At 45.2% G+C, this 20596-nt stretch overlaps 2 protein-coding genes across 4 annotated transcripts; both read left to right on the forward strand.

The window, feature by feature from the left end:
* Positions 1-16: 16 nt before the first annotated feature.
* Positions 17-17850, forward strand: slc22a15 (solute carrier family 22 member 15). Of its 3 annotated transcripts, XM_005937028.3 has the most exons (13): positions 17-146; positions 1273-1413; positions 1503-1635; positions 3017-3181; positions 3281-3410; positions 4170-4230; positions 4873-5039; positions 10235-10375; positions 11211-11296; positions 12017-12125; positions 12516-12588; positions 15408-15566; positions 15704-17850. In XM_005937028.3, the coding sequence occupies exons 1-13, from the start codon at positions 45-47 to the stop codon at positions 15746-15748; spliced, it is 1512 nt and encodes a 503-aa protein (XP_005937090.1). In that variant the 5' UTR covers positions 17-44; the 3' UTR covers positions 15749-17850. The 3 variants fall into 3 exon arrangements, with proteins under 3 accessions (XP_005937090.1, XP_042082413.1, XP_042082414.1); XM_042226479.1 differs by lacking the exon at positions 11211-11296 and having other exon boundaries at positions 12516-12716; XM_042226480.1 differs by lacking the exon at positions 11211-11296.
* Positions 17851-17968: 118 nt separating this feature from the next.
* LOC121815433 lies at positions 17969-20590 on the forward strand. The gene has a single exon (XM_042226481.1). The coding sequence runs from the start codon at positions 18198-18200 to the stop codon at positions 18984-18986; it is 789 nt and encodes a 262-aa protein (XP_042082415.1). The 5' UTR covers positions 17969-18197; the 3' UTR covers positions 18987-20590.
* The last annotated feature ends 6 nt before the right edge of the window (positions 20591-20596 follow it).

Here is a 20596-nt window from a genome sequence, read left to right on the forward strand (position 1 = left end):
ATTAGCTTGCGCAGATCCTTCCTCTCAGGAACGCGCACAGCTGCATGAATGTCTCACCTGTGATGGATTTAGAAGAAGCTTTGAAGCTCGTCGGAGAGTTTGGGCCCTACCAGAAACGAGCGGTGGCTGTCCTCGTCCTGACTCAGGTGAGCGGATGTGAAAATTAGCGTTTAGTTCGCGGGAAACGGCGGCAAGTGTGCGCGCAACGTAGTAGCAGTTAGCTTGAGTAGCGCATACGTGGCTTTCAGGGAATTAAACCGTGGACCCTCAACAAAACGACACATTTATGACTTAATTTAACACATTTTTTTTTATTACGGTTTCATTACTATAACACTACAACATCGAGCTGTAACTACAAGCTCACATTTTAGCGATGTACGAGTGCAGAAGGGCTGCTTTTCCAGGCAGTGAAGTGCTCTCCAGATTGCCTGCAAGAAACTACTAAAATAATGTTTCCTTGTGTCATGTCAAGTTGCACTTTACTCCTAGTCATATTTTGATTTTCTTTAGATATCTATTCCAGCCACCCTTTAATTCGGCCAAATATTTAAACTTGTAATAATCGTAGCTAGCCTTTTTATTGCCGCTGTGATTTGGCTACGCTAACGGGCACCTGTTATTTGTTTTACACGATTATTCAACCAAAATAGCGCAGACACAGCTCAAACAAAAGCCGACTCTTTTCTAAGCACCTAAAATATCCCAGTATAGAAAAAATATCTCCACACTTTGATATATAGTCACGTAAAAACCATTTAAGGACGGACTAGATTTTTTTAAAAAAATGGAGTTTGGTTTAAGCGTTAATCTAACCCTCCATCTAGCTAGATGTACTTCAGTTTACTCAGGCTTGAAGAAAAACACAGTTTCCATTATTTTGACAGGATTTATTTGAGGACCGACGTTAATGATTTGCACTGATTAAGCTGACATATATACATACATGATGCTTGTATAGGATATGTCCATATATTGTTTACATTGATAGTTTTTTTTATTGTGCTTCACAGATTTTACAGTTAGCCATATCACATTCCTTTTAAAAGTCATCCCTGTGTTCATAAGTGTGTGTTACAACTGGGAGGGCCCGTTATTTTCACCTGTGTAAGCAGGGACATTACCCCTGTGTGACTCAGGTGTCTAAGATGAATGCAGTCAGGTTTCGGTCCTTCTATGTGTGAACAGTTTTAACCCCACATTAACAAAGCCTCTAATTTTTATAAAAAGTCTGCATGTGATGACCCCAGACTGTGTGTCTGTTTGTTTCAGGTGTACATGGCCTGTCAGTCCATGCTCATCGTCCTGGTTGGTTTTACACCGGAGTACCGCATCGAGCATCAGCAGCAGGACGGCGTCCCTGTGAGCCAGCACGTCACCTTTACAGAGAACGTCGACTCCATCGTGACTGAGGTGAGAGCGGCAGACTCCTGCAGGATGCTCATCCGGCTAACCTGAGAGCCCACAGGTGAAACCTGCCTCCTGTCTCTGTGTTTCCTCAGTGGTTCCTCATCAAGCAGCAGGCCTACAAGGTCAGCCTCGCCGGGTCGCTCTTCTTCGCCGGGCTCCTAATCGGGAACGTCGTCTTTGGGCCTCTCTCGGATAAGATTGGCCGGAGACCCGTTTACCTGACAGGTGAGGTTGAGGCTGATGACAGTTGCATTGTTCATGAATACGTCTGTGATGTTAGTGAGCGTTCATGTTTTGCTGTTTATAGGTTTGCTGTATTTGTCCCTAAAGCTTGAAACTCTTGTTTTTCCTCTCGTAGCCCGGAGGCCACAGTTTTGACTGATAATAAAATGACATTATTCTGTGTAAACTGCTCGCTGACCCTGCGATTAATTTTTGGGTTTTTTAGGCTTCGGGTTTTGTATCACTCTGCTTCCTGTTGGAGGCCGGGCCCTGCACCAGCTACAGATTTCTGAGGGTTTCTTTAATCGCCTGCCAGACTCTGAAGCATCTGCTTGAAGATTTTGGAGATCTTCAAATGCACAAAGATAAATAATTATGTAGTAAAAGAGAAGGTTATCAGTCTACACAGGCGTGCTTCTTTTCTCGCATGGCTGCAAACCAACAGGCAGCTCACAGGACGTTAAACTTTATTTATAGAGCTCCAGTTTACAGCGACAGTGTTTTTCAGCTGTGTTGTGTTGTTAGTGGCTACAGTGAGAGACGGTTTGTTGGATTTCTCTGTGTTCACCTTAAAGCACTTTGAGCCAACAGCTGTTGTGTTGCTTTGTAAATTAAATTGAATTGGAAAAAGCAGAGAGCTGCAGCTGTCACAAGTTTTTGTAACTAATTTGTCTCAAATGTATCGAGTCTTTAGGTTTGCATTGTTAGGGGCGTGGCCTCTTTGACTGACAGGTAGCTGTAGCTGCTAGCTGTGTGCTCGGCTTCATCTCGGCTAAGAGTCCCTGAACTGGACCTGGACACAAATGTTTTGAAACGAGCTCACATGTTGCTGAGCACGACTGAGATAAAGGAAGAAACAGGAAGTGAAAGTCAGTCGTGTTATAAACTGGCACATTTTGAAGAGAGTTTGAGTTATTTTCTATTTGTTTTTTTGTTTTTTTCGGTGATTCTCCAAAAATCTGTCAGAAATTTAATGTAATCTTTGATTGCACATCTGTTAACGACTAATCGACCACGGCTTCATCTGAAAATCATGAGATCATTAGTCTTTGATCTTTATTTGCATGAATTTGGCTGCAGACTCTGTCCTCGGTGCCACAACAGGCCAAAAATCATTAAACTTTTGTGGTCTCCTGCTCGTTGTGCCTCAGTCTGATTGTGTCAGTGCTGCTGCTCATACGGTTCTGTTTTTAAAACTAAGATATAGAAGCGTTAAATCTGAATTTTTGCCAGAGGATCTGCTGCCTCGAGTCAAACGAATTCTTCTGTTTCTTCGGAGGCTTGTTGGACGTGTCTGCACATGACCACATCCTCATCTCTCGTGTGTTTCTCCTTCTCCTTGACTAAATGTTGTCCCTCTCCTCCTCCACCTCCTCCTCCACAGGCCTGTTCTTTGAGGTCGTCTTCGGCTATGTGACCGCCTTTGCGCCCAGCTATGAGGTCTTTGCTGCCTCTCGTTTCCTGGTGGGGCTGATGAACGGCGGCATCGGACTCGTTTGCTTCGTCCTCACGCAGGAGTACGTGGGCAAGTCCTACTGGGCCATGACGGGTAGGAAACCACCGGCACAGTCACATTATTTACTTGGCAGGGCTTTAATTCTAGGTGTTAAAGATTAATAATCTCGATCCCTCGTCTTCCTTCTTTCAGGGACGCTGACCAGCATGACGTTTGCCGTCGGCATCGCCCTGTTCGGCGCTCTGGGCTACTTAATCCAGCCGTGGAGGAGCTTGGCGACGGCGGCCAACTCGTCCGGCGTGCTCTTCTTCCTGCTGTCTGTGTGAGTGCACACCCCAGAGAGACGAGTCGCCCCACACAGCCACGAAAAACCAGTAAAGTTTGTGTTGGATGTTTGGAAGCATCAGGGCGACGTCGTAAACACACAGAGCTCGTGTTCTCCTGGGATTTAAAGCAGGAAGGTTAACAGTTTATTGACACGCTCAGCTTTATAGTGTTAATCTGTAAACACCACAGAGAGAACAGGCATCCAGGCTCTGCACACAAAGGCTGTGAAGCTTCCTGCTACAGCTCTGATCGTGGAGACTGATGGTCCAAACGGGTTCAGGCACTGTCAGGGCGCCTCCCTTTGGAGGTTTTCCAGCTGCAGCCAATGGGAGGAGACCCTCCCATTGGCTGAAGGAGACCCTGGGTTAGACTGGGAGAGATTACATGCATCTTGCTTGGCCTGCGATGAGCTCCGGACCCTCCTGCAGGAGCTGGAAGTGTGATTTAGGATGAATGTAAGGAATGTGGATGGAAAGGTTTCATACAGAGGAGGGAGGGAGGCTCCGTGTTATAAATACACTGGGAATCGTGCACAAAGTGTGGATCTTGTATTATTATGTTCGAGTTTTTGATCAGCACCAGATGGGTTTTTTTCCTCATCACCGTGGAAATGTGTTTACATTAATGAATCTGTGTGAAATAAATGCTTTGGCTGTTTCTGATTGTGACATTCAAATGTTTCTGCACTCGCTGTGTCTGTAAAATGAACCAAACACACCCAGTGATGTCTTCCTCTCGTCCTCTGTGGTTGCAGCACTCTTCCAGAGTCCCCTCGTTGGCTGTACTCCCAGGGCCAGGCGGAGCGAGCTGAGGAGGTAAACACGATGAAGCATTCCTGAGCCGCTCTGTGGGAATCTCCTGGGATTTAGAAAAATGCACCTCTGCATGTTTGTGTGAATCACAGATATTTAAAACTGAGAAGCTGAAAACGTGTGAACAGACCCTCCTTTACTCCGTTCATCAGGTGCTTTTAAATGTTTCAGTGAGCTGAGAAACCAGCTTTTAGCCTCAGTAAGCTCTCTAAAGGTTGGAGTCTGAAGCGCTCGTGATTAGATGTTTTCTCCTCCTACACTCAGAGGAGGTTTGGGCGAGGACGCTGATATCGTCTGACCTCAGTGGGGAAAAACCAGCAGGAAGCAAAAGGAGTGAGAATGAGGGGTTTGACAAAGGCCTGCACAGTGTTAGAAACGGTAAACAGAGGAGCGCTGTTCTGTCGAGGGAGAAAAGTTAGCTTTAAGTGTGAATGCATTTAATGCAGATAAACCTGCAAAGCTGCATTTGATAGAACTGCAGACTCCAGGTTCGAATCCTGACACTTTCCCTCTAAAGACTGGAGAGAAGTGCGAGCTAAAGTAAAGTCAGATCAATCGACCCGTTGGGTCTGCGCGTCCCGTTTCCTTTGCTCACTTTCAGGAACACCGAGCATCACGTGGCTGATCCTGGGTTCTGCTTTGTAGGTCCTGCGTTTTATGGCGAGCAGGAACGGCAACGCCGTGAAGCACCTGATGCTGCAGCGCGTTGGCGTCTCTAAAGCCGGTAACCACAAAAGCCGAGGCGCCGGCGTCCTGCAGCTGATCATCCACCCGGTGCTCCGCCTGCGCACGATGGTGCTCATGTATGTGTGGTGAGTATAAGGAGAGATGTTGGAGGGTTTAACCCTCGACTGACTTTAGAGGAACTGCAGCTCGGAGCACTTTTAATACCGCGTAGGTTTCTCCTGCTTTCATGTCCTATTTAATTACTAACTAATTAATTTTAGAGTTTGGATGTGTTTTTATAAGTTGAGAATCAGGAGCGAAGGCACATGTTGGCTCTTTTGTTTCTATGTAACTTCTGGGATTTAAACCCTGCACTTCCTGTTTTCTAAACCGGCGCTGCGACTGCGTACGAGCATTTGTGACGGCCGTCCTGAAATTAACTTTTGTAGTTCTGCTGTAAATTTGGTCATTTTAACGTTGCAGGACTGAGTTTAAAAGTAAAGTCTCAGAAACTGTTTCTGCTCCACATCAGCTGATCAGAGTTAGTTCAATTAACTGCGAGTTTATTTCCCCCGATTTAAGCACCACCCTGGGATCTGACCCGGACATGGTTCAATTCAATGTTATTTACACAGCGCCAAATCACAACAACAGTCGCCTCAAGACGCTTTATATTGTAAGGTAGACCCTACAATAGTACATGCAGAGGAAGGAAGGAAAAACTCCCTTTTAACAGGAAGAAACCTCCAGCAGAACCAGGCTCAGGGAGGGGCGGGGCCATCTGCTGTGATTGGTTGGTGTGAGAGAAGGAAGACAGGATAAAGACATGCTGTGGAAGAGAGACAGAGGTTAATAACAAGTGTTTACTGACCCGTCATGGAGGCTGTGACACTTTGGGGCGGATCTGGTTCTGGGTGGAGCCTCTGAGGAGGATTCAGGTCATTTTCAGACTCAGACTGTGGCTGTTAAACGTTTGATATGATTTAATGAGTGAAATGTAATCAGATTACAATCAGACCATCTGCAGGATACTTTTTAAGTAAGAACTAAATCTATTTAAAGTCATTTCAGCCTCATCTTCACTCAAATGTTCCCATGAAAGATCCAACAGTGCCACATTTTTCCATCAGTGTGACTGATTAGGAACAAATCATTGATTATTGATCAGTGATGGGTTTATAATAACGAGTCTGCCGTGTGCTCGTACATTTGGAATAATGTCCACACCCACACAGCTGTGACGGTGCCTCCTTTAAATCTTTATTAAAGCATTTCTTCTCCTTGGCGTTCGGCTCCAGCGTGACATCGTTTATTCTCTGCTTTGACTTTTAAACATTTTTGTCCCATTTTATTTCTTGTTGTTTTATTGTTGCTCTATAAATACATCTGACCTCGTCCTCATCTCAGGGTCACACTCAGCGTTTCCTGGAAGTCGCTGCTTGATGACATCCTGCAGGTGTCAGAGATTATGACTCATGAGCACAGGGTTGCTGGTTTAAATCCTGCTGCTATGAACAAACACAGTGAGTGGGTGATAGTTGATAAGTTGAGTAAATGCATCCCTGCACAGACGTTTCTTGTTCTTTTAGTTTGTGTGTGAGCTCTGGTGTCGGTCTGTATTTCAGGCTCGGTAACGTCAGTGTCGCTGTGACTGACGCTCATATTTTTATCACTTCTATCATCATCATGCTGCTGATACTGAAAGTGCTTCTGTTTCCACTGCAGTGACTGAATATTCTGTTTCAAATACATGCTCTCTGCTGTCAGCACAGGCCTGGAAGTCTTCTTCAGGGCTTTCTGTCCTCCTGTTATCTCCCGAGGAGCTGATGTGATTGGGTTGCTCTTTGTTAATGTCATCCAAACCCAGAGTGCTTTCTCCTGGATAATCTGCTGCTCCACAAAGGAGGTTGTTCATTTGTGATCTTTTGTCCAAGTTTAGGTTTTCTTCCTCGTATCACCAACACCTACTTTCATCTGCAGAAGCTTCATCGTCAGCCTGTGTAACGGTAATCCATTCAGAGTTATTCCATCTGCATTAGAGATTAACTCGGATGTCAGGGCATTAAAGCTGGTATGGACCCCGTTTACAGGTCACCGTCCTAAAGATCAGCTGATCAGCACGTTTTATCACACTGACAGTAGCAGGTTTATTGACACATTTGGTCAGATTTGATGAAATTGTCCGGTGAGGTGCAGCTCGGTCTGTTTTTAGGATTATTCTCTGATTTGTCATTTTAAATGCACGTCAGAAAGAAATGGGCGAAAGGTTTAAAACTAATCTGGATCCCAGAGATTCGTCTGGATGCAGCGACTGCGTTCCTGCTGGGTGACCCGAACTAGGGGTGGGCGATATAAACGATATAAATTTGGCCAACGATAGAGATTTTGACTATACCGCTCTAGCGCATGTTGATGATGTCATCAAACTGCGCCTGTTTCGGTCGAAAGCATCGCAGCGGCTACAACCATCATCATCTGCAAATTATGGCGGGCGACAGTCAAGCAAAGAGATGAAGCACTTTTGAAATATGGGGAAAGCCAAAAACTGCGCTTCCTCCACTTCCGTAACATTGATTCATTAATGTTGAATTCTCTCGCAGCTACTCTGTTCCCATGTTGTTGCAGTATATTAATAACTAACCTCGTATTGTGGATGAATAATCTCAGTTGTTCTCCTGACTGAAGTTTGGCCCGTGTACAGCATCCTGCTATGCGATTGCATTTGTCCCTGACCACCAGAATCCCTCACGTTAACTTTTATCGAGTGGAAGAAAAGATGGCTTCATCCTCCAGCTTCAGTGTGCTAATGTTATGCTAACATAGCTGTGTCGCTAGCAATCATGTAGCACAACATTATATACCAGGTAGTCCAACTTCAGTAACCCTGCAAACGCCACTGCTGTTTAGTTTTCTGTCTTCATTTATGGCGGAAGTGATAGCAGAGCTGTACGTTTTAGTTTCAAAAATCTCTCAGTCAGAACATGGTATGAAATGTTTAGGTGGAAGCTAGCGAGCTAACTTCCTGTTAACTTCTAACTCCGTTAAATTTAATAACTTCTGTTTTCATGGATGCCTGGATGTTAAACTTAATTGTTACACCTGGTAAAGCAGCAACGCTGATGATTTTATTAAAGATGAAAGAATTTAGACCGCTTTTAACTCTCAGTGCTGTTTGACTTTGGGACCTGAAACGGACGGAGTTTTGGACCCAGATTACTCCGCGATCCATCAAGCAGTGCGGCTTACCAAAGTTGTACTAAAACATTTTTAACAGATTTCTGCAGCCAAAATCGGTTCGAGGTCAGTAAGCACAACCAGAATTCATACATAAGGCACACTGTCGATTTTTGAGAAAATTAAAGGATTTTAAGTCCTTATAGTGTGGAAAATACGTTATACAGAAGAAAAGAATATATCATGATATATATCGTTACCGCACATGCTTAAAATTATATCGATATGAATTTTAGGCCATATCGCCCAGCCCTAACCCGAACAAACCTAATGTGGGGCAAAGGGAATGTTTGTTAGGGACATGTCAGAGGTTAAAGGTCGTCTCATGTGTGTTGGCTGGATCTAGTTTGGATGGTGCTGAGTGTTATGGTGAAACTCCAGCCTAGGGTGAGTCCTGTATGTGGCCATGGTTGCAGGGTGTAAGCTAAGGCGGAGGCCGTTGGATGTTTCCTGTGCAAATGCCTAGAAAGGAACTGGTGTGATTTTTAGGCTTAGGAGATTATTACCACAGCTTTTTGTTGCAACGTCTGTTGTGGGTTTGTTTTTTTTAGCTAATCTTTAGAGAAAACGTGTCTGTGGTGGATTCCCGGCTGTCGGGCTGCTTTCACCTCTTGTGAAAGAATAAAGAGCACGAAGAAGAAGAAGAAGAAGCTGCTTGTGTTGGAGGCAGAGAGAAACTTTGTGGGTTGAATAAGCATCCACACGTAGGCTGTGTCACTGTGGAAATTCTAACAGGAACAGGAAGTCTGTGTTTCCTGGCACTTCTGGACATTCCACAGAGTGAGCGCTTTGATAGGAGCACCTCTTGAAGGCCAAAACACAAAGAGTGCAGTCATACCATCATATGTTATCTCATGGGAGTAGAGGCATGTAGGTCATGTAGTCCACACCTCCAAACATCCAGCTCGCTCCTCTTTTTGCTTTAGCTTTGCTCCTCTTCCTCACTTCTCTTCGGTTCATCTCCTTTGACTTATTGATGCACACAGACTCGGTCGGGCGGTGCAGGGTGACGCTTCGTGATGGAAGCTGAGCCGTGTTGTGCTCTCATGTGTCAGTCTCTGTACGCTCCTGCATTTCCTCTTTTCTCTGCAGTAACAGTTGAACCTGTTGTTTCTGCTGCTGCTCGGCGTAACCTTTAAATAAACACGTTCATAACTGAGCCGCTGCAGTTTGGGGTTTGTTGCCATGTTTGGATCCGTGCGTCACACCTGCTGCCTTCGTCCCTGAGAAAAGGCTCTGACGCTGATCTTTGCTCAGCTTTTACACTTTCTGTATCGCTCACAGACTTCATCTCTTTTGCTTTTGTGCTCAGTTTGAGTTACAGCGTCAGTGCTGCAGGCCTCTAACCTCAGCAGCTGATTCATTCTTTTAGAGAAGTGGAGCAGCTCGGGCTGACTGATTTTTCCCACACTGCAGACCTTTTGCGTCTTCTGACGCGTTTATAGCAAACAGCAAAAGGTCGAAGCTGCTGAACGGACACAGAGTTAGCACAACAAACAGGATTTCACCTTAAACACGTTTGCTCTGCTCGTCCTGTGAACACATCTTTTAATGACTCACACGCAGTCGACCTGCTGACGTTCTCCAGAAGATCCCAGTGATGTGAAAACATTTCTGAAGGATTATAAGGAATAAAAAGACAAAATAACCCTTAAATTAAAACAAGCCAAATCCGAATTTAACCATAAAATAAGTAGAAATGATGCAGGACGGCATCATTGAAATCGATACCAATGATCAGTTTTTTCTTCTAATACACTTAAACAACCACATGAATGTGAAACAAAAATGATCTGAAGGTCTTATACTGGGGGTTTTCCAGTATTTCCAAAAATATAAAATGCATCACAGAAAAAGAAGTTTAAAGAGAAGTAACAAGCGGAAGTAGCTAAATAAAGAAATCCTCAAATAAGTAGGCGTGTCCTGCACAGTCAGCAGAAGTGATGCTGCACAGTCGTTTCTTTGCTCTGTTAACGAGTCGTCAGTTTGAACAGTTTCAGGTTCATGAACTCGTTTGTTTCTTCTGTCTTTTTCAAATATTATCAACAAACATTTTGTGTGTGTGTGTGTGTGTGTGTGTGTGTGTGTGTGTGTGTGTGTGTGTCAGGTACGCCTGCAGCCTGGTGTACTACGGGCTGACTCTGGGGGCCGGCGAGACGTCTGGTAGCCGTTACGTTAATGTGGCGATGTACGGCCTCGTGGAGCTGCCGGCATACCCACTCTGCATATACTTCATCAACAAACACTGGTGAGACACACACACACACACACAGATGACACTTGCTGTGTGATTTTAACTGTGACCTGTGAAATATGTGAAGAGGATGGTTCCCGCCACGCTCCTACCTTTGGTGTAACTGTAGCTGTGAGCCGGCGTCCTCGCTCAGCTGTAATGTGAGCTGCTGCTTTTACTTGACGGATGTAGACAGCAGTAAGAAAATAATTTAAAATAGATCCTACATCAAACAGGGTTCATTGATTTTATTTATTTAACCGAGGGAAGCACCGGTGCCTCTGCCCGACCCTCCTCCTTGCAGCCCCTCCTGGAGGTGGCTGCTGGTCCTGTGTGGTAGCATGAGCCCTTGGTTCATAGAGGTCTTTTAGATCATGTTTAGCCTTTCACAGCGACCAGTTTGGCTTAGGAGACTTTATCAGGAGCTTCCAATGAAACAGGTCTGGGATCAGTCAGGCCCCAAACCCCTCGCAGCTCTCTAGGGTTCATACACCAGCGTGCCTGGTCAGAGAGTGAAGGTGGAGCTGTGGATTTACTGGCTGATCTACGATCCTGCCCTCAGCCGTGGCTGTGAGCTGTGGGTAGTGACCGACAGAACAAGACTGAGGATGCAAGCTTTAAATGAGCTTCCTCCACAGGGTGTGTGACTCAGCCACAGCAATACAGGGATGAGCTCTGAGCAACTCGTCCAAAAACAGCCTGTTTGGATTTTAAATTGTTAGTCAAACTTTTTGAAGCTGCGCTCGAACTTCTGTGGAACCTGTGTGGAAAACCTCACTTTGCTTCCTGTTTTCTGTTGGTCTTCCTGCTGCTTACTCACTAACTCCTGCATGAATGTCTCGTCCTGCAGGGCTGGGCGGAGGAAAAGCATGGCAAGCTTCCTGTGCCTGGCTGGCTCCGCCTGCCTCTGCACCACCTTCATTCCTGAAAATGCAGGTGAGGCTCTGATATTCGACGGCACTGCAGAGGAATATGTGCAGCTGCAGGAAGTAGTCGTCTTCAGACATGTTTGCACTGCTCACGTTAGGTAACACCTACAAAGGTACCGCTCTGCCGGTGCATGTATGAAAGAGCCTTTGTCAGCCTGACAAGTCAGTGACTTCACTCTGAAGTAAAGAGGAAGTGGAGATGAAACCTGCGTCTGTAACATATTTCAGTCCAGTGGAAAAAAAACTGCAAAAGGCTTGTTTAGGTGTTAAACACTTGGCAAAAAATACTGATTTCCATATGCATGGATAGAAGTGTCACAGTGTGTGATTGTTGTGTAAGCAGAACAGAATGATAGTTATGCCTCGCATAGTGCAAGACATGAAACAGGTTAAACCAGCACATCTTTGCACCTTTCTGCTGCCGGCTACACATGCTGTGTTTGGAATAGCGGGCGAACTGATGCACATTTCATCAGATAATAAACTGCTTGCATTCTTAAACATGAAGCAGATTTTATTGTAATATTTAATAAATTGTCTTGTGTAAATAATAAACCACACAGGTTGCATGAAAACATTTTTGGTGCTGCAGATTTGTAGCCGTCAGTTTAAGGGTTCAGAGCTGCAGGTTTGTGACATATTAAGCTCCTCGGGGAGGGAACGAGATGAGTTTTTGCTGTGAGGTGAACAATCAGAACAAGCTCTCAGTTTGAGTTTGTGTTGGCAGGAGCTTTGCTGAGTGTGACGTCGTTGGCGCTTGTGGGAAAACTGATGGTCAGCGCAGCGTTCAACATCGCCTACGTCTACACGTCCGAGCTCTACCCCACAGTCATCAGGTGAGCCGGGTGCATATTTACGTAGTTTCTGTTGGTCACATTCATAAAAACGTTGCTGTTAATGAGACCTGGGTGGGCGTTCAGTCGGCGTCCAGGAACAAAATATTGAGCCTTTTCTGTATGTTGGGTCAAAGCTAACTGTAGCATCAACACAAGCTCAGAAAGTTTTAGGAAACGTCTTCTCTTTTAATCTGAAACCGACGGGATTAAAGCTGCTGAGATGCCTCCAGAGTTTGTAAATGTCTCATTTCGGTTGAAGCCAGATTAAAAGCGTCACACTGGCACAGACGGGACCTTCAATTAAGTGATACTTCCTGTGTTTTCAAAGTCAGCGTGTCCTAAAGCTGTGCGCTCGGACTGATTTTAACGTGCACGGATTGTTTGTTTCAGGAACGCTGGGCTGGGAGTTTGTTCCATGTCCTGCAGAGTTGGAGGAATCCTGGCACCGTTCGTTCCTTCCATGGTAAGGCTGTGAGTGTGAGAGAGGTTAGGAGTAAATGCTCTGGAAAAAGCCTGAGCCAGCAGCAGGAAGCACTCGATCTGATCTTCAGAGCCACTCAGCAGCTCTCAGCAACCAGCAGACGTTTAAATGTGAGTTTAAAATGCAAAACAGTGAAATATGTGAGCGCGACCTGTGACTGTGGGAGGCTGGTGTTTGCACATGAAGCTGTGAGCCTGAAAAGGCAGCAACCAGCTCCCCGTTTGCAGTGGTAACAGTATCACTTCCTTTTTCAGCATTTCCTGCTTGGAGCTGTTGTTGGCATGGAGATCAGATCATTAAAAACAGGGTTTAATAATAAAAAAGGAGGGAAAGTGATGATGAAGAAGGGCATCTGGTAGCTTGTAAATGTTGTTCTTTTAGGAGATTTTATTTTGAAATGTATTTTGTGCATCTTGGTATAAATATTTTAGCCGGTGTGTGCAGGGGCGAGAGGACGAGGCGCCCCGTTTGCTTCGTGCGGTTGCATTTATGCCTCATAGTAAAAGTATCAGCGAGGCCTGTGGGGGTTTCCGGCTCAGGTTTCTTAAAGTGTGAATCTTTGCATTCGACAGCTCATCGGCTTCTTGCTAAAGTCTTGAGTTATTTATACTGGAGGGCGCGGTGAGCTGGGAGAACGGTTGGCCTGTCAGTGTTAGTGTGATGTCAGCCTGTGGTCAAACATCCATGCTTTCTGTACTCTGAAACGAAGCAGGGGAATTTTAAAAAGTGATAGACGGCGAAACCTCAAGTGTGCCAACGTCCCCTCCACCAGCCCTGTCGTCTCTGTGGATGCAGCTCGTTTTTGTTAAAGGAAGGAAACAGTGTTTGTACTCAAACTTCAGAGGGAGTGTGCGCAGCGCCACAGAGGCATTCAGTGTTCGCTGGCTGTTACGTCTCAATAAGTGAAGCATTTCCAAAGTGAAACCATAGAGACGCTGAGGGGAAAATCTGTTTGGAGCTTTTAATGACTCCCTGACTGAGTCGCCCTGACTACACCCTGCTGGGTGCGCGACGTCAGAGGCCAAAAATGCTGGAAAACGCAGCCGTGATCTTGGAAAGTCTGCTGGACTTACTGTCCTACTGTGGTTTTGATCTGTGTTAGGCTGTTTCTGCAAAGTTCTAAGGAAACTGAGTTCATGCAGCTCGTCTGAGTGACGAGGTCACACCTCATTCCAGGAAATCGTTTGCATTCACTGGCTGATGCAGTTTTATTAATGACCTCACCGATTCACACATTCCTGATTAATGTGTTGCAGGTTTTCTTGCCTGAAAGTTTATCCGTAATGATTTATCCGCCCTCGTGCACCGTCCTGCTGTCTTTAACCACAGGTCTGATTTATAAACACACGCTGTGCTTTGTGTACTTCGTACCTGCTGCGTTTCGCTTTCACACGAGTTAAATTTCTAACAGATCAAAGTGTGTAAACATGTTAGTTTCACAGGGAAATAAAATCCTGTCAAACAGTCACATGTGACACATGAAAGTAGAAAATGACTGTTTCGGTTTCTTCTTTTAATGTGTCACACTGACCTTTGACCTCGTTTTGTCATGTGCTCCAAACCTAAATAAACAGTGACCTCTAGTGGTGATACAGGGAAGCTCAACGAACAGGCGTTTACAGAAATCTCAGCTAAAAAGCTCTTAATGTTCTTCTTTTAAAAATATATGTAATCTCCTGCAAGAACAGCGTCTGCAACTTTCTGTCACAGCTGCAGTTTCCTGTTGCCGTGGCAGATAATTTACATTTATTATTTGCATTTCAGAAACAATTAAGAAAACAAAATACCGAAGCTGTGAAAGCAAAGTCGACCGTGTCTTTTGAAGAGCCTTTCTTTCCATAAAAGCACGATTGATAAACCTGAGTGTTGATCGCGTCCTCGTGGCAGTAGATATTCGGAGCCCGAGCGCGGGACCTTTAATCAAACGGCTCATCCAGGCTGTGGCGTTTATCTGAACGGATGAAGGTCGGCTTTTTACCCACAAACCTCAGCTTCTCATTCGTTAATGGTGTTTTACAGAGTGTGAAGGCAACACTCACAGACGCAGGAAAACCTGACCTCGGGAGGAGCAAACGATACGAGACAGATTACATTGCGAAATGTTGGCACGAGGGGAAAAACGAGCGACTCTCATTGTTGTGGAAAAGGCCGGCGTGTTTTTAAAAATCTCCCATCGTTTTTCGTGCTCACGAGATTTCTGCAGAAAGTAGAGATCTGTGTCACTCGGTCTTATCCTGAGATTTGCTGAAGAAGAAGATTTTGCTCAACAAAGTAAAAACAAATATTTAGTTTCACAGTTGGATGTGATTTCATTTTCTCAGTAATCTTGTAGGAGGTCCGATTCCTTGGAGTGTTTTTGTAGGAACTGGAGACACGTTATTGAATCACATCTTAGTTATTGCTTTCTTACTTGCACTTTGTCCCCAATAAACATCACACAACTCCAAATGAGTCTGAGTGCAGACTTTATCTGTGCTGGCACATGCAACATTATGTGACAGCAGGAATCTCTCCACAGGTCGAGGCGGAGTGCCACATCTGTCTAACCAGTCCTCCTCTTTTAGCTCCGATGCTGCTTTGCTTCTTTTTCAACCTTTTTATTAAAAAAACACACTTTTTTTAATTTTATCCGCCAGCAGGACATAATTAAGGATCTTTTCAAACAATTTGCTCTTGATTTATGTTTTGATCTCACTCTTGGACCTTCTGATCAGTGTGTGTGTAAATATTCACTGTGTAAACACACGGGCTGAGGGTTCAGACAGTAAAAGGTCCCGGTTGTGTGTCTGTGTGTGTCGCAGCGGGCCCTCCATACCTCCATGCCCTTCACCGTGTTCTGTCTGAGCGGCCTGTCGGCGGCCTGTTTGGGCCTCCTGCTGCCGGAGACCCTGAACAGACCAGCAGCAGAGACGCTGGAGGAGCTGGGCAGCCCGGGGCTCGGCCGAGTGCTGGAGAGCAAGGTGAGGCACCGCTGGGTGTTTGTGGGACGTTTCTGTTTCTACAGCCACAGCCGACGATCAAGTAACATAAAACCAGACGGTTCAGTCTGACAGATTTTGTTTTCTCGCTCATGTCCTTGTTTCCTCTCTGTCTGCAGCCTCTGTTGTATGAAGATGAAAGCTGTGCATCGACCCACAAATGAAGCCGGCGGCCTCGTCTTCGTCGCTCAGAACCGCAAACGGTCCCGTTAATTAACGGTTTCTGAGCCGTCGTTCACTGCAGGAAGCGAAAACGCCGTCAGCTGACCTCGTAGGAAGACGCAGCGTTGTGGTCGATTCCTGAACGCTGCGGTGGCGAATTTAGAGACGGAGGGCTGAGAGTCATGATCCGCTTTACATTCCAGATCCTGGGAATTTAACAAGAGGGACCAAAAACCTTTGACAGCTCCTGAAGCCCGACAGCATTTCCTCCAGTGACGTTTTTAGACTTCTGCTGCTTCAGGAGGAAATGTGTTAAAGACTCTCCGCACCAGAGGACACCCGCTTACAGTCACTACAGTTTACACATAATCAGATTATTTATGTCAGCTGTGATTTTCTTCCAGACAGGAACTATTGTCATTATTTTCACTCTGATTTAACGTGGTCAGAAACGTCCACATGTGTCAGGCTCAGACGATCCATCAGCTTCTCTTACCTCGATTTATCAAACACAAATAAAAACCAGGCTGGTTTAATTTAACTAAATAATCAAACTCACTTTTATTTACAGGTTTACAGAAACATTTTAATGGATTGAATAATGAAAAAGAACTAAGTGTAAATATATGAACTGAGCAGCTGGAGCTCAGCTTCCTGTTTTTCTACCACGACTCAGCCGAGCAGCAACTTCGCTTTCAAAGGGTCAATTAGAAAGTTTGAGCAGCTCATGAGAAGCCTTGTTGGATCAGCTCGCCTCTTTCCAGACGTGACGAGAGCAGAAACCAAACTAAAGCTCGCATCTTTCCCATTGGCTGCCCCTCATAAACAGAGCCTTTACCCCCGACCCTTTAAAACAGCAGCTTTCAACGTGTTTTCACTGGTTTGGGGTTTGATGGTGGACGATCTTCAGGCAGCTCAGTTTACGATGAATGGATTATATTCCCATCACTTTAATTCGCATTAATCATAATAGTTTTTATTATTAAGCCATTAAATGCAGAGCGTGGAATATGTAGAACAGGTCGGGGGAAGATGTTTGGTCCTGGACCAATCGTGTTTGAGTGTTCGACTGCACCCATGAATATCTGTGTGGGGACAGAAAATTTATGTTTATAGATTCATTAATAAACAAGGGAGAGGATGGAGCAGGAAGCCTGGTGCGGGAACGACCCAGACGTTATTCCTTGTTCCCAAACAGCAGCTGATGGTGATCATGTGATCGTCTGTGGGCTTAGTGTTTTCATGTGTTTATCTAGGTAAAATCACCAGCTGTTTTTTAACATCAAGGACAGATGTTTTCCTTTTTTTCATTACTTAGTCCTTTATCTGCTGATTTTTTACTTTTAAAGCGTCCGGGAGAGTCGGAAAAAACATCTCTCAGATGTGACGATGACGATGGTGAACCTAGAAAACCAGAAACAAGAAAAGTTGATGTCCTAAGAATCTGTTTTGTTTCCAGGTTTTAGATGATATGAAATGTTAAACGAGTGAAAAAGCAAAGCTGTACATTCGGTGTGAGGGACAATCAATTAAGGACAGGTTGCACACTGCAGCTCTGCAGCCTGGAGATCGGGCAGGAGCTGAAACCGGTCCTCGGATGTTTCCTCTGAAGTTCAGGACTGTGAGGCCAGTTTGATGCCGTCGTTTTACAGTCTGCTTCGTTTCCTCTGTAACGTGAGAGACGCTGCCATTGGAGGAAAACTTGCAGCGATATGATCTATAAACATATTTAAAAAAAGGAAAGAAGCTCTGTGTTCTGCAAAGTTTCTTAAATGTGATTACTTCCTGTTTTTATTGATGTTGGTGTGTGTAACACACTCACGTCTGTATTCGTGCTGAAAGAGGCCGTCGGGGTCCTCGCCTTCAGCTGATGGTAATTAAATGAAAGTGTTCCAGCATCCCTCCTCCTCCTGCCGTGCCTTCGACTGCAGCCTTTTACTGTGAAAAAGCACTTTGGAAAGTGTTAAACATCATCTGCCTGCAGATGTTTGATTCCCTGCTGTAAGCACTGTGTGCACTCTGTACATAGACGGTATGCACAGAGATAAATGATGCTCATGAACTGTTCTCTCTGTGATAAAGACAGTAAACACTTGAAAACTTCCTCGTCTCGTTTTTTCACCGTGAGGCAGATAAACGATGATTATGTTTCACTCTGCGGTTTAACTTCAGGTTCATTAGAAATGTTCTGGTTTGTGTCCTGATGCTGCTTTTCAGCAGAATTTATCCCCAGCAGGTCTTTAACAACAGGACTGTTACAGGTCGGTTGGTGGATATCGACACTCGGGGCTGACCGAGGAGACGTGATGCTGCTTCAGAACGACCATAAAGGGTTGCAAAGCTGTTTTAGGGCTCACTTCCTTGTTTCAAACGCCCACCAAAGGAAACCACAGATGGGACAAAAATAAAGACATCTGCACAGACCTGTCACTTCTGTGTTGATCTGTGAACATGGAGACATCGGCTGGTTTCTGGCTCCTCGCAGTGCCGCTGTTAGTCGGCTTCACTCAGGCCCAGACTGTGGAGAAGTACTTCAGGGTTGGTGAAACACTCCAGCTCAGCCCTCAGCCGGTCTCTGAACGGATCTACAGCGTCGTGTGGAAATACGGTAAATACCTGCTGGCTGAGTGGGTGAAAGACCAGATTCCTCTGACATATTACAGCAGGTTTAATGGCCGAACCACTGTGAACACTGACACAGGAGAGTTGGAGATCAGGAACATGACTGCAGCGGACAATGAGGTGTATACAGTGGAGATCAACAACCAGATCCAGAGTCGGGTTCATAAGATTATGGCGATCGAGGATGTGCCCCGACCTGAGGTGGAAGTGAAGCCGCTGGTATGTAGCTCAACCTCTGAGAGATGTAAACTGGTGTGTGAGGGAGATGTTAGCAAAGCCGGGCCTGTGGAGTACTTCTGGAAGAAGGATGATGGAGAGTGGGCAACGTCTGGAAAGAACACCGTGGAGATCATCAATGATGAGGAAACACAGCGTGTGAAAACTTTCTCCTGCAGAATAAAGAACCTGTTTAGTGAGAAAGAGAGCAACGCCTCCAACGTGTTCTACCGAATAAAACCAGCAAACAGTGACGACCTGCACTGTGGACTCTGGGTTACAACTTTAGGTGCTGTGATGAGATCTCTGGCGATCCTCGCACTCTTTGTGGTGGTTGTCTACTTTCTGTGTCAGAAACTACAGACTGGCTGTAAATGCAGAAAAAGTGATGATGCTGTTTGAAATGAACTGTCGCCTTTGACTTCCTGATGAAGAGTAAAGCACATCAGCTGTACTGAGAGGGAAGTTCATGTTTAGCTTTGTTAAACTGCTCTGCTGCATTTCTACAGTAAACATTATTTAGCATACAGTTATAGTCAGCCATGTTTGTAGTTTTCTTTGGTCTTCTCTGTCTTTGTCCTTGTTTTGACCTTATTTTGGTAATCAGTTTTTTTTCACTTCCTGTCTTTATCTATTTTTACTTTGTTCAGTTAGTTTTGCTTCTTTATTTCTGTGTATTTATACTTATGTATTTCTCTGGTATTAGTGTGTTTTCCCACATATGCCCGTCATTCCTGCCCTCTTATTTATCTGGTCAGGATTCCTGTGTTTTGCTTTAAGAACTAAAAGCTCTGCTTTGGTTCATCATCCCTGTCTCACTGCTCCTGCATTTTAAACGCTGTGACGAGGCAGAAAAAGGTGGAAATATTCAGATGTTGTGTGCTCAACCTGCACGAGCGTCAGCTTTCGTCCCGCAGACAGAGAGCTGAGATGATGATGATGATGATGGTGAAATGTTTTGTCCTGCAGTTGTGGCACATGTTGATTGTACAGCGGAGGCTTTGCTGCTCGGCTGGTGATCACACCGTCACATTATCTCTGTTATGTGAGCTGTTCTGTAATAAATGTGTTTACTTGTCTCTGTCACTGCGGGTGAAACTTCCAGACAAAGATTTTCATTCCTGAATCCTCACAGAGGTGGAAGTGCCAATATTAAGAGGCATTTTTAATGTTTTGCTTTGTAAAGCTTGCCACCAATAGGGGGCATGCTGTCCCAGTGAAAGCATGACTGCTGACAAAGGTTACCAGTACACCCTCTGCACTGGTCCCTCTGCATGCCGCTGCAGCATCACCACACAGTCACTTCTGTTTATGCCAGTTGTTAAAGAGCAGGAAGCTGCTACAGTATTCTGCTGATGATGGATGATACTGCCACAGCTCAGCTATCACACAGACTCCAGGTTTACAGCAGAGGCTCATTTATGACTGCGCAGCCTCTCTGAGTGAGTCCTGAGCTCCAGAATTCAGATCTCAGCCTCCCAGAGCCCAAAAAGCCTCATCAGCTACCAACAAAACACTTCGTTCTCATATCAGAAACACTTTGATTTTCTCTCTGAAAACAGCGAAGCAGTTCAGATCAATGAGCCGGAGCTGCAGGAGGATCAATGTCTTTCATGCAATAACAAACTCTGTTGGACGTTGTCTGGACTGTGTGGGGTCTGAGGACCGAGACTCAGGCGTGTAGGATCTCTGATCTACAGAAGACCGAAAGAAAGACTCCACGAAAGTCGCTTTGTGCTCACATGCATGTTCCTGCTCTGCATTAAAATACCCGTCGTCTATTACTGAGGCGCAGAAACATGCAGGGCTCAGCTGTAAACATGTGAGGGGAGGACTCGGTGAAGTTTGCATTAACTCTCATACGCTAAACATTCAAACTTCTCCTGTGTGTCTGTGCTGTGTATTCTGGAGATGCATACCACATCAGCATCTGAAATGTGTTAGTCACAGTTACAGAGTTCAGTTTGTGCGCTCGGTGTTTCTCAACCTGCTGTGTCTGATAACTTTATTCA

Source organism: Haplochromis burtoni, unplaced genomic scaffold (genome assembly GCF_018398535.1).
Source record: "Haplochromis burtoni strain Fernald_Lab_line unplaced genomic scaffold, NCSU_Asbu1 Contig_214, whole genome shotgun sequence".
Lineage (NCBI taxonomy): Eukaryota > Metazoa > Chordata > Actinopteri > Cichliformes > Cichlidae > Haplochromis > Haplochromis burtoni.

Bases quoted from the DNA above. Each gene is read 5' to 3' on its own strand.
- LOC121815433 (XM_042226481.1), top strand. From the start codon at position 18,198: ATGGAGACATCGGCTGGTTTCTGGCTCCTCGCAGTGCCGCTGTTAGTC.
- slc22a15 (XM_042226479.1), top strand. From the start codon at position 45: ATGAATGTCTCACCTGTGATGGATTTAGAAGAAGCTTTGAAGCTCGTC. The intron at 1,636-3,016 runs GTGAGGTTGAGG...CCTCCTCCACAG, and splicing joins GAGACCCGTTTACCTGACAG to GCCTGTTCTTTGAGGTCGTC. The intron at 4,231-4,872 runs GTAAACACGATG...TCTGCTTTGTAG, and splicing joins AGGCGGAGCGAGCTGAGGAG to GTCCTGCGTTTTATGGCGAG.